The sequence below is a fragment of the Xiphophorus hellerii genome, chromosome 5, assembly GCF_003331165.1.
Source record: "Xiphophorus hellerii strain 12219 chromosome 5, Xiphophorus_hellerii-4.1, whole genome shotgun sequence".
NCBI classification, from domain to species: domain Eukaryota; kingdom Metazoa; phylum Chordata; class Actinopteri; order Cyprinodontiformes; family Poeciliidae; genus Xiphophorus; species Xiphophorus hellerii.
This window is the reverse complement of record NC_045676.1, coordinates 11,038,874-11,052,709: the sequence shown is the minus strand read 5'-3', so window position 1 is coordinate 11,052,709 and position 13,836 is coordinate 11,038,874. Positions and strand designations below refer to the sequence as shown.

General features: G+C 39.7%; 1 protein-coding gene across 1 annotated transcript; it reads left to right on the top strand.

Annotated features, from left to right (window-relative positions):
* Nucleotides 1–1,263: 1,263 nt before the first annotated feature.
* Nucleotides 1,264–5,314, top strand: dand5 (DAN domain family, member 5). The gene is made up of 2 exons (XM_032562052.1): nucleotides 1,264–1,749; nucleotides 3,618–5,314. The coding sequence occupies exons 1-2, from the start codon at nucleotides 1,264–1,266 to the stop codon at nucleotides 3,915–3,917; spliced, it is 786 nt and encodes a 261-aa protein (XP_032417943.1). The 3' UTR covers nucleotides 3,918–5,314.
* Nucleotides 5,315–13,836: the final 8,522 nt, after the last annotated feature.

The window sequence follows — 13,836 nt, the reverse complement described above, 5'->3', positions numbered from 1 at the left end:
ATCTTTAGAGAATTGCAGTAGATCTGGTACTGCCCTTGTTACAGTACCAGGATTCTATGATGGAGAATTGTTTCAGAAACTTTTGTCTACCTTTAATGTGACATTTATCTGGACATAAAATTAGCTGAAAAACATGCAAATCTATTCAGTGGTGAAATAATAAAATGAAGTGAACAGAAACAGAAACTGAACAGAGCTATCATTGCTCAAATGTACTAACGTGTTACTAAAAATATTTCCACAGCATTTTATTCATACTTCGTGGCACATTTAAGAGAGGAACCATGAAGTGGAAAAACATATGGAGACAATAGAAATGAACAGAACGCATCATGTCCCCCAAACCAAAGAAAACATAAGACAAATTTGGGTTTTTTTCATGAGGGGAATGACATCATAACCAGCTCCAAATGCTAGACAGTCAAAAGAGAATTACTATTTTTTAAAAACAAGGGGAATGGGTAATCCATCCAGAACTAAGTGTGACAGGATATCTTTAAGACAGACAGATTTGTTTGCTTGTTTTTATACACCTATTCTAATAATATGAATCTCATTACATCATAAAACACCTGATGTTTTAACTGGACCATGTACATCTTTTAATCATTCGAAATGACCATGTCTGGAAGTCTGTTAGCAAAAATTGAAACTTTTACTGGAAAAATCTTTACCTTACCTCCATCTGGCAGAACCTAAGATTGAAGCTGGCCTGTTTGCTTTCAGGTTTGACCCTGTACATGAAGGGTTTCACTTTGTGTGTGCTTTTGTTGAATTTTCTGGGTTAACTTGGTTTCAGTGGCTAAAACAAACTGAAGCCACAGTTACAACCTAAGAAAAGTCTAGAGTCGGTTCAGACGTAATCATTTCAAATCTCACACATCTGAATCCCCGTTCAGATGTTTTTATGATTGCTGTTTTTTTAACACTTATCTTGAAACAGAGGCCCTCTCTGTGTGGTAACCATGGCCCGGGGCTGTAAGCTTGGTGCGATGTCTGGTCCGGTGTGGGAATTGCGACACCTTCCTTGCGTTGTAAAGCAGGTGAGAACTGGCAGCCGCCTACATAAGAGGACTCCCTTCACCACAATTACAAAGCGCTGACAGCAAGGTTGCCATTTGGAACCTTGGACCATCATCCACCCAGACAACTGAGTTTCTCTACTGACATTTTGTTTTAGTGTTAAAGTCTGCTTTACTTCTACAGCTGCTTCAACTGTTTTTTATTTTTAAATAATAATTTTAGTGTCTCCGCTCAAAAATTATGTCTTTTTTTCAGATCATGGCTTTCCTCATCAGCCTGATCATTCTGCCCACCTCGACAGCCTCAGCTCTTATTTTTCCCTATAATTCTCTTCTGAGAGAGTCCAGAGATGAAGCTGAATCATCAGGTGGCGGAGCTGACCAAGCTGTGCAAGGAATGGTCAAGGTTGTCCGGCTGGACCCTCGTAACCTGGTCAGTTCAGCGTTCTTCAGGAGAGGACTTAATCAGAGGGGAGCTCCTTTCCACCACTCCAGACTGTCCTTCCCTGCCTTTCTGTCTCGTGGCCGTCCAGGTCCTGCCCAAGCCCCCAAGGATGCTGCAAGTCCACTACGCCACCTGCACCCTAAACGACCCACAGAGGGAGATCTGAAGAAGAAACAAGGACTGCAGATGTGGCAGGAGGTCATGGATAAAGGAGGGAAGGTGTCACTGCCTGTTAGCCTGAAGGATACTAAGCAAACATGCACTGCGGTGCCGTTTACTCAGGTAAGAAAGTTTCCTTTTAATGACTTAGAATAAATTCAAAAAGTTTATTTCAGTTATTCAACAGAGTGAAACTCAGACTCAGACACACAGAGGACACACACCCTTATTTGGATGATTTTGGTTTACAGCAAACAAAACACCACAAGTTTCTCAAAACAGTTAATAATGTAAAACACCAAGAAAATTATTTTATCATTAACAAAGTCATTCATGTCACTCTACATGGGGATGGATGCTGACATACAAGTTTCCCCCGGCAGATAGTTAATATACAAGAAGGTTGAACCGCAAAATTCACAGCTGAATATGTTGGATGTTAAAAAGCGAAACAGTATTCATTTAGTTTTTTTCAGAGTTTACATCAACAAATTTTTTTTTTTGTCAGATGAAAACCAAAATTTAAACAAAATTGTTGATTGGTGATAAATTCTAGTCAAATCAAAATTTGCAGGGTATACAGCTGATCAACCATGGTCTTCTTGGGAAGTAGGGGTGGAAAATCAATCGGTTTTCATCCAGGATTACCTCCCATTAGCACTGACGAAAGGGATTTTGTTTTCATCGCTTTTTTAAAAGATGTACAAGGCCATGTAGATCCATTCCTCTATATATATGGAATTAGTTGATCCCTGCCAGATCCCTGCTAGCAGTAGGGATATGAACACTCCCACTCCCCGCTGCTCCCCAAACTCTTGACTCTTAATTGAGGAGGTAGTCAAAATATTCCAAGGAGAGATGAGACATTCCTTCATGAAGCAGAAATTTGCATTGCATAAACAGATGCAATATGTGTTGAGTAACAATTGTCAACCCTTCAGGGTAAATAAATTTTATGTTTATTTAAAGGAAACAGAAATATGATGTCTAATGTACCCTACAGACAACAAAATTGTGACATATGTAATTGTTATATAATTTCAACATATCATAATAATATGGTGTGTAGTTCTATATACTTAGAACTATAGTAAAATAAAAACTATAATTTTTCAGTATAATTTTTTAAGAAGCAATATTGTTCCATATTTTCTTCTAGAATAAAAGTAAAGCACTAGCATTAATTAAAGCACACATTTCCATAGCTGTCGGTAGAGCTAAATATGTTGAATTGCTTTGAATTGCCATTGATAATAAATTATTAACAATGATTATCAATAATATGAAACATAGTGTCTTGGGACAATACAAATTAAACAGCACAGTTGTGACTGTTCCGTTAAAATTATCTGAAGATTTGCAAAAACAGCTCCTACCGCTTTGTTTTGAAGTGTGTCCCTGCAAAATCACAGCTTTTCATGTGGTCTGTTACACATTCTTCAGAATACATCAATACATCACAATCCTCACAATCTGGGAGGTTTATTTAAGCTGCCAGACATCCGCTGCACTTCATGTGCTGTTCCTGCCTGCTGCTGGTGCTGCCAGTTTCTGCTTGCTTTTCTTCAATCCCACCACTGTCCCCAGCAGCCCCTTGAGCTCAGAGGTCAGTGACCTTCTCAGCATCTACTGACATGTAGAAGACGAATTCAAGGGGCGAAGATGAGCTCATCGCTTCATAGTATGTTGAGCAGCGTAGCAACAGGATGATGAGATCAGAACTCATACTATTATCTAGTCAAGAAGTATTTCACATTTACAGCTGTGTTGTCTGATTGAAATACCTAGGTTCAAGCTTTAGATCAAAACGCAAACTTTTTGATGATACTCAAAATTATTAAGAAGAACTTGAATCTAAAAACTAAAACTACAAATGTTTATTTATGGAGCTAAAATTACTTAAAGAAGAGTCAACTTTTTGTTATGTGTATTTACTCATAAAGCTGCTGCTTTGTTTATCCCAAACTCAGCCCTCTCTGTCTTCCTCCCAGCATGTGACGGCAGATGGATGCCAAACAGTGACAGTGTACAACAAGCTGTGCTTCGGCCAGTGCAGCTCCCTCTTTGTCCCGTCCGAGGGGGAGTTTGTCGATCCGAGTCCTGGAACGGGGGCCTTCCGCCGTCGGGCCCCCTGCTCCCGCTGTGCCCCTTTCAAAGCTCAGACAGTCACTGTGCCTCTGCGCTGTGGAGCCCAGGTCTGGGAGAAGAGAGTGATGGTGGTGGAGGAGTGCAAGTGTGAGACGGGCCGGGAGGAGAGGAGCGCTGAGGCTGCTGCTTACACCCACCTGTAACAGTCCCAGCTGCCAAAAGGACGAAACATTGGCATTCATGTTTGTAGTCGGATCAACGCGACATTGCTGCTAAGAATGGGGCAATTATTTTTCATCACATGTGCATCAAGTCCTCTCACATTTGTATGCAACTGTGTGTTCTGCTTTAGATTTGAACAAGTCTGAATGTGTCATTCAGAGTAAACTATTCTGGTGGAGTGTCCCGCCAATGACTGTTGACAAATGACCTACTTTGGTCATGCCGATTTTTGTTTTTGTGAGGTTCTTATGTTATAATAAGCCTGAATAAAAACAACTTGTGGTTGCAAAAATATATAATTTATTTAAAATGCCATTTTTATACACGGAAAGCAACAAGAATGTTAAAAATAACTTATGATTTTATAGAGGCTCTAGACAGCAAACGACATTATGCAGCTATTTCCATCATTATAGTATGTTGTATTTTTTGCTTTGGATGTTGTGTGTTGATCATTCAAACCACTCACATATTTTTGATTTTAAGTTTTCATTGGAATTTTGATTGTGATTTTCTTTGACTAAACTGTTGCACATGTTATTTGACTCCTCTCAAGTTTAGTTCTTTTGTGACATTTGATATTTTATAATGTGTGAAATGTCGTGTCTTGTATTTTACTGTTGCTTTGACCCGTTGTCATTTTGGCCAGAACACCTTTGTAAATGAGACGTTAGTTCTTATTTGGGTCTTTCCTACCTAAATAATGTATTACCAAAAATATATATATATAAAACATCTCAATTACAGATATGGAGAGCTGAGTGAACAACGGGAGACGGTATTGTTTCGCTGGTAGCTCTCACCTGAATTTATTCCAGGTTGTATTCATAAAGTAATCATACAACTTTGTCAAATTATTGTGATCAATCACACTCCTAGTAGTTAGTAATATCAACATATTGTTATATCAGGGACTTTTACATTGCAAATTTATGCACATTATAGACAGCTATTTCAATATGCATAATTTACCGAACACCTGAGGAAATCCCGAGCAGCTAACCAAGAGCTATCTAGCTATAGTGACAACAAAAACCATAAACCAAATACACAGGGGATAAAAGTCATGACACACTTAGCAGAACAATATTTTTGCACGGGAACTCATTTGATCAATTCAGAAAATGCTGGGAATCTAAACGTCCAGCACAGTGTCGAATACGGGATTCCTAAAGCTAACACTCACGCTGTCACACGCTGACATTCAAATTCGACTTGTTATCATAGTTACCCAGGGATAAAATGTCCCAATCATCTCTCAGTCATATAATCATGTTCATTACATGTGGGATTTCTGCTTAGCACGGAACTAACCTGGTTTAATGGACCTTACCAAGCTCCGCCCACAACCGACCCACGTGACCGCAAGTCTCACAAGCAAAGCCTCGCAGCGCGTTGTTTTTATGTAAACATGACTTGATTAGTGCATCATTTCTACCGGATTTTCACAATATATCAGCTACTACAATGGACAGAGGAACTAACAAGTTCATGTCATCATATGGGAGGAGGTTACTGGTTTCTCAGTCACAAGCTGGTTGCAAACCCGAGGCCAGCAGGTGTCAGTCCGTTATGGTAGATCTGAAATTTGGTTTGATGACCTCAATATGAGAAGCTACAGACTGATAGGAGGAACCAAAGAGCTCTGTAAAGGTAAAGGCAAATCTTCTGAAGTTGGGATATAATTAATTTAATTTCACATAATTATCGCGGTAGAAGCCATTTGTTTGTTAAAATTTTATGAAATATATTTGTTCTATTTGATGTTTGTTGTGAATGACGTAAACTCACAAACGAACGAGGTAATTAGTCCAACGTTTAGAAACTACAGCGGCTGTAATGCGCCACAGCAAAGGTAAACAAAGGTAAAATAACCCAAACAGGTGATCAACTCAAAACCACTCCTACCTTTTTACTCTCTCTCTCTCTCTTTGTAGTTTAAGCACACCTGTTACCGTGGCAACCGCCTGCGCCCCGCAAGACGAGCAAAGATTACGTTAAAAACATAACATTCAGTCCGTTACGGTATCAAGTTTCCAGGCTTGATATTTATTTCTCGATTATTAATCAGCGCTTCCCTGAACACAGCCATGGCTGATTGACTAGCTGTACTTGGTGCTAGCGTGGCTAACACGAGTAACAGTTTAGTCCAAAGCCTTTTCTGCTAAAATAAAATCTTTAGTGTATGTCAGATACAGTACACTTTGCATATTGTTCTGTTTAGCTAACATAAGACTGTGTAGCAGACAGGCTTCAAGGTGTAGAAGTTGTATCAGTGCTGCCATTATGCTGTACTTAGCTAACGGGAAGCTAAGTGTGTTTGTGAGACGGCCACGCACGTGACCACGTAGAATGGGCATCAGCCAATGAAACGCGGCCCCTCTGGTAAGGTCCATAGGAGGGATGAGTGAACGATGGGTTTAGTGGCGCTAGTAGCCCTCTTCTGAATGGAGGGGAGCTTCTTCGACATAGAAACGATGCACCGTTTGTCCCATAATGTTCCACTTCTGCCATCTAGCGGCTCAATTATGCTACTGCATGACATTGCTAAAAAAAGTTAAAAAACAGGGTCATGTCCTAAACTAAAATCACAAATAAACCAAACAAATGTAACCACAGTTTGTGGGGGTCTCATTGTCGATTCCCTCCACTGGATTTGGGGTACATCAAGAGTACCAGAGTAAATCAAGATATTTAAATAGATTTTCAATCATTTTTATGAGTAAAATTGAAGCTAAAAACAGAAGAAATTAAGCATAAAAGTACTTTGGCTAATTCAAATTTTACTTTTTTTTTATCTTAATCAATTAACTATACTTAACCCCGTTAGAAAATAGAATTATTTGTATATTCCTTGCCTTCTTAAATGTATTTTCTGTAAGTTTATCGCAAAGTTGTTTTATATTTCTTCACAATTTTGCTGGATTCCTTACTTTTGCTTTAAAAAATTGACTGCCCTGCTTTTAATTAATGGCCTTTTTACAAAAGAGAGAGGAGTGCATGTGGAAACTAGCATTGTTTACAGAAATAATGTAGATGATCCTCTCTCTCTTTAAAGTAAAGAAAGGATCCCTCTACCTCTCGAGACCCTCTGGAAAGAGAGAGAGAGAAAAAAATAATATATATATACAGTATATATATATATATATATATATATATATATATATATATATATATATATATATATTCAACCTCTCACTCTCCCTATACAGGTGGAGAATTTATATATCTTTAAAGGATAAAGAGAGAAAGGATAATCTGTATTTGATGGCTATTGTTTTCTCACAAAACCTGCAAAAGAAAAATGATTATTGGCCAAATGACACTTAAGGCACCACACTAAAAATTTTGTTTTTACTTTGTATAGAAAAGCTTGTCCATTTAAGAAAGGATAACCTATCTTTAATGGGTTTTGTGTTTACAAGCATTTACCTGCAAGACAAAGAAAATGATTAGTGACCAAATGATTGCAGAGGGCCTACATTCAAAGACTCTGGTTCAGCCATTCATTGACGTCAATCTGTGACTTAATTTGGCTTCGCCACAGAAGTTTCACACGGTCACCAATGACCAGCTGAGCCAATCAGATGAAGGCGACCACGGTGTCCTAATTACGTACAGCATTTGAATATAGGCCCTTTTTATTTTTTCGTTTTAAAGAGTAAATATTTTCAAAGCAAAACATCTCAAATAAAATATTAACAGCTTATACATGCTTATACATTACCTACGTATGCAGTTTATCTAATGTAATTGTACGTTATACAAGCTGGTAAAATATTGTACCAGCTTTTATATATATATATATATATTTTTTTTTTTTTTTTGACAAATATTCACCTGTAAAATTTAAGAGGAAGTGACCAAATTATCACAGAGGACCTACATTCAAAGACTGTCTAAAAAATACTGTGATGTAGTTTTAAATATCTGTCACTGTCACATGACAGATTGTCATGTGATGATCTGTGTCACATGACACAGATTGCCTCAGTAAAAACAATAACCTGCTGAGCCAATCAAAGCGAGTTGACCCCATATGACCCCATGCCTTTAAAGAAAGGCCCGACACTAAAACGTATCATTTTACTCAGCATAGCAAAGCTTGTTCATTTAAGAAAGGATAACCTATCTTTAATGGGTTTTGTGTTGGCAAGCATTTACCTACAAGACAAAGAAAATTATTAGATGAGCATCATTACGTTTAGTGACAGTGTTTAAGCAGATATTGTGCAAAATTTTTACCTTTTAGCCATTCTGCTCTTTGTAAAGTAACAATAAAAAGCTGCTATTAGCTGGTTGATTTGTCAGGCTATCTGCTCTGATAGCCAGCCTTCAGTCAGACATTCCTGTTGTAGCTTGACAACTTTAATTACCTTATTAAGAGTGATATCTGGCCGTCCTTCAGTTTGCTCTATATGGCTGTTTGTGTTTTTTGCAACTGGAAAAATTTATCTTTATTTCAAGTCAGAAAACTTTGTAGTTGCTTTCCTTAGGCATCTGACCCACATGATGCCAACAAGACCTGGGGATCTTTTTAGAGTAAAGTTTTAATTAATTAATTTTTAAAAAATGTTTCTTTTAGCTGGAAGCTATGTTGAGAAGCTGAGCCGGAGTCCTAGCTTAAATCTGATGGATAATCTGTGGAAGGAACAAAGGATTAGGGTGACAGACTTGAAGTCCATCACTTACTGGTCAAATACCAGAAGAAAAATGCAAAACGTTGGCCAGCTATTATAAAAAGATTTAATTGCTTTTGGTGGAAATAAAGGCTTTTCCTGCGATTTTAGCAAATGACATTAAACATCTTAAACATGCTATATTTTTTTTTGGTTTAAAAATGTCACTTGTGTTATTATCTTTTAATGCCTGTCTAATCTTTAAACACAAACAGCCTACTTGATTGAAAGAAAATAAATTTAAACCTACATCATCAAGGAGAGTGAATAAACTCAGTCTTGACTGGACTGGTAACCAGTCCACATCTATTTCACACTGCGCTATAAAAGTATCTTTAGATTACTCTAAACTGAAATAATGTGATCTGTAATGATGTCATTAAAATGTCTTCTTCATCCACTTACCTCTTGCTTGGCCTTGCTAATTGGTTTCCTCCCACCGCTGTTAGGTTTACAAGTTCAATTTATTTTGCATCGGAAAACACAAAGAGTATTTGTTGTTTTTGTCCCCTCTACCCCCAACCGCTTCACTCTCATATTCAAGCATTCAAGTGTCGGCTCCTATATTTTATTAAAAAGCCATGTTCCACTGACTTTTTTGCACACTGCACTTACATCTGAAAGCACCAGACTGGAGAGCAAACGAGCTATTGAGCATGGGTACTTAGCGGTAAGCAAACATAATTGTTTCAGCATGGACTCCTGAATTATGTATAGGCACCACCTATTCTCATGCTCGACGTCTTTTCAGAGTGGTTGTGGGAATTTGAACATCCTTCACCACAGATGCGCTTGAGCAGGCACGCATGTGTGATTATATGTGCATGAGCTTTTTTTTTTCAGTTAAGGCCCATAAAACCTATTATTCATTTATATCCTGGCACCTGGGTCTGGTAAAGTGAACTCATCCCACACATCCCAACATACATTCCCAGAGGAGCATAAAGAAGGAGGCTCTTTACGTTACCTTGGCACACTGTCAAAATGCCTGCTTTGGATGGCCATTTGCATTCACGTGGGTTTTCTGAGAAAGTGAAAGCGTTCAGTCCGCTACAGGGGGTTCACATTGAGACCTGCAGATTCCATTAGCATGTGATTACCATCTCGGGTTGATGGCTATATTTTCCAAGATTGATGGGGCAAATATTTGCCCAGGTCTCAACGGTGAAGAATTAGAGGCCTCTTTTAATCAGGCACTTGTATGTCTTCTAAACATGCAGAGGGATGAGGGACTGAAGGGATTTTTTCCCCCCTCAGGCCAAATTTCTCACAGTGGCAGAGCTGTGAGTAATATGCCCGTAACGGAGAACTGAATTAGCAATCCCCCTCTAGCGTACTTGTCTGCAACGATGATGCAAATAAGACAATATTGAGTTGACCTCTGATGTGATCTTTATTATGTTTTTTCATTGTTTATTTTTTCTTATTGGGGGCGAAAGGGCAGTAATTGCAGGAGCACAGGAAGGAGGTTGGAGAGGATAGTTGCTGATTGAACAAACAAGGTGCACAAGAGTGTACACCACTTAGCAAGACAGATGTTAGCCCCCTTCACATTGTGGGATCCGGCAGAGCGCTCCTGTGTCATTAAGGATGGCCTGGTTCCCATGGCGAGGGGAGAGGAAGGAGCAAAAGAAGGAGGGCCTGCTGCCAAGTTCAGCGCCTCGGGGATCAGATCAGCGTCACAGGGTGCTAAGTGGCCTAGTTAGCGCTTTAAGACGCACAATGAGCTGCCTGCTCTTTCACTGTGTGTGTGTAAGCCTTTTAACCGTCAGATGTGAAGATGGCTGAGAGATGCGTGGGATGGGACCACTTGAATAAGATCACTTCCATCAAGGTGCATCAAGGGGTATAACATATTTTGGCTTAATATGTGAAAGTTTTGCTTTGTTAAATGCTTTTTATGCATTCATGGGTGCAAACTAAAATGTTGTGGTTCATCACAGCAGAACATCTTGGTTCTAAAGACGCCCTACAACTTACCGCCTGTTCATCTGTGTTTAGATCTATGATTCAGTTGTCTAAACACCTCTAAGCTAACCAACCAGCTGAGCGAGGTTTGAAGGGTAAGGCCCTCTATCCTGTCCTCAGATTCTTGGAGCTCAGACAGGGTTATGATACTGTGAACCAGGACAGACAGCAGGTCTTACATCAGCTTTGGAGAGCAAACAGGATGCTGCCAGGATGGATACTTGTAAGCATCACTAAAAAGAAACTGTCAAATCACAAGCGAGACACCGTGTTCTCACCTAAATCCCACCAGGACAGGTCTTCTGCTGTAGGTGTCAGGCTCTTGGTGAGGGGTTGTCTGTTCCATGGCTAACATCTACCTCCCCTCTGATTTGGTGGTACATACTCGCTGTGCAGTGTTAGCCTGGACCAGCTGGTCAGAGTTGGCTCTGCTAGAAATGGTGCCCCGGGGCTAAGCCTGCCAGCCTACTGCCATTCTGCCTGGCTGCCAGCCCACCTGCCAGGCTGTCTGCTGGGTGCTGGGGGAACAAAGATAGGTATAGCACTATCTACATCAAAGTTTCTAAAGTCCTGCTGCAGTTAGCATCATAATGCTGTCACCAGAGGTTTAATGAAAAATGACCAAATATGTAGTCTGCAATAATTTTTGCATTCATATTAGTTGAATGAGGATGTGTCACTAGCAGCTTGACTAAACCAAAACTGAAGGCAGTAGATACACAAGAAGTATTATTCGTATTTATGCAGGAACTCATCGGGGTCAGTGCACTAGCAAGAAGATCCTATGAGTCAGTTTTATTTTCTAGTTTATTCAGCAGATTGACACAGTTTAATTTTATTCATTCTTAAAAAACACAAGAGACAGAAAACTAAATTCCATGAAAAATGATTTAGATTGGAGTAAACAAGGATTGGTGAACAGAAAAAAATTAAAGATGTAAAACTGACAGCATAAGAGATGCAATTATGAATGGGCATAATTGCCCATTCACAAATTGTGTGTTCAAAGGGAAATCTAACGTTGAGTTGAAAATGTTTCCTTTCAGTGAAGATCTTCTGTCTCCAAGTAACAGAACATGAATATACAGTATGTGCTGAAGCTGGAAAGAGAGAGCTACACTGCATAGACTAAAAGGCCTCTCAGGGAATAGAAACTTAATGACCACTACTGATCATTAAGGATCACTTATAAGCCTGATAACACTATCCCTTTTTCAAAGTGACAATGTAACACTGCCAAATTAATTTCAAAATAGCCTAAAGACGACAAACACAATGTTTTTGACTGGCCATTGCAAAGCCCTGGTTTTAGTCACATAAAATATGAGGATAGTCCCGAAAACTTGAGTGTGATCAAGACAGAAAAACAACCCTGATTCAGTAACACCAGTTTTGTTTGGTGGAATGGACCAAGACTGGAGCCAAGCCATGCAGTTTCAAAGGCAATTATATAAAATGCTAAGTATATAAACCTTTGAATATACACAAAGCTAAATGCTCCATTAAGGAAGTCCTCAAGAGACTTTAAAACATTCTCTCTTCTTATTGTGGTGTTAAGCAAACAGAAATATTTTGGGTAATCCTGACCAACCATAAATTGGGAAGGATGTGCATTTTTATATACCATATGTAAATATTTTGTTTGAGCTGTTAATACATGCTTATTTGCACATCTTTGTATCTGTTTATGTTGTCCATGTGACTATTAGTTGTGCTTGTGGCCTAAATATGGCAACATTAACGTTGAATAGCAAGCTATAACTAAAATCTCTGCTGGGTTGTGATGATAATAGCCATGTCACTATGGCAGGTGCGGTCCTGCATGCCATGCAGGTGATGTCTCTCAAGCTCACTTAGCTAATGACTCCAATTAAAATAATTAAGAGCTGGCATGGTGAATCCTGCCCACTCTCCCTCTGCCAAGCAATCCATTCCCCGTCCTCTTCATCAGCACACAACAGCGCCCAGCTCATGCCACTGCTGAGCATGCATTCATCCATTCCTCTACGTTTCCTCACTCGCCTCCTCTTCATTTCTCTCTCGTGGGCAGCTCACCCTACTCGTTTTGCCTCAACTGTCCTGTGCCGCTGCTCCTTCCGAGGCATCTAAAAGAAACATGAAGCCTGAAATCAGCTAAACGCTCCACTCGAGAAGCACTTAAGAGACTCTCGGCTCGACTTATTGTCACACAGACAGCTAGAGAAGGGAGAGAGTGAAGGCTGCGTCGGAAAGGAGGAATAGGGAGGTTTGAGTGGGAGAGGGGATACAAGCCAGGTCCTAACGAGGGGAGAGATAATTGTTTTGTTTTGTTAGGGGCCCTTCTTCAGTGTAGAGGGAGTTGAAATGACATGCCACACATGGTTTTTGGATGAAGTGGGCAAAGAGGGGTGAGGGGTGCAGCCTTGACTGAAGGGGGGCAAAAATGTGGAGGAGGGGGTTAGTACATAGAGGAATCAGTCACACACAGCCCATAAAAAAGCCAAACTGCAAAACTGGATTTTCAAAGTCTTTCTTTTTTTTTTTACTGACAATCCACAAGCTCCCATGAAACCTTGATTATGACCATGCACATTGCTGCCTTGCGGTCACAGGACTTCCATAGGATTTCAATGTCAAAATGCACGGTCTACAAAATTCCAGCAGTGGGAAAGACTGTTCCGGGCCAAGTTGGAGACACAACTTTGGCTACCGGTCCTGGTTAGATTTATCAAAATTTATGAAAAGGCAAACATATGAATCTCTGGTGCCTTGGTGTTCTTTCAGCACTTGGAATCCCAGACTGACAGATGATGTGCCTGGATTTGTTGCTGGCGTGGCAGCACAGACACTTTTCCAGGATCTCATCATAATTTTGGGGGAGAAAAAGACTTTGATGTTAACCATGATTTTTCCACTCTTTGTGGTCATGGTGTATGCATTCTGTCCTCAGGAGATCACCTTTCATCAACATTTAGTTGTGGGAGATACATAGGTTAGGCATAACATAACTAACACTTGCATAACAGTGTGTCTGCATTTTTTGTTACCAAAACATTCTTGACCTGTTGAGGCACAGACTTGACCCCTGAAGGTGTGCTATGGATTCTGGCACCAACGTGTTAGCAGCAGATTCTTTAAGTTCTGTAAGTTTGAAAGTGTTGGTCAACAGGTAGATTAGTACTCTTACAGTTAATAAGTTGTGGGTTCAATTTCAGCTTCGTCCACTGCAACATTTGCCTCTGGGCAAGGCAGGGAACCTCAAGTTGGTCACATC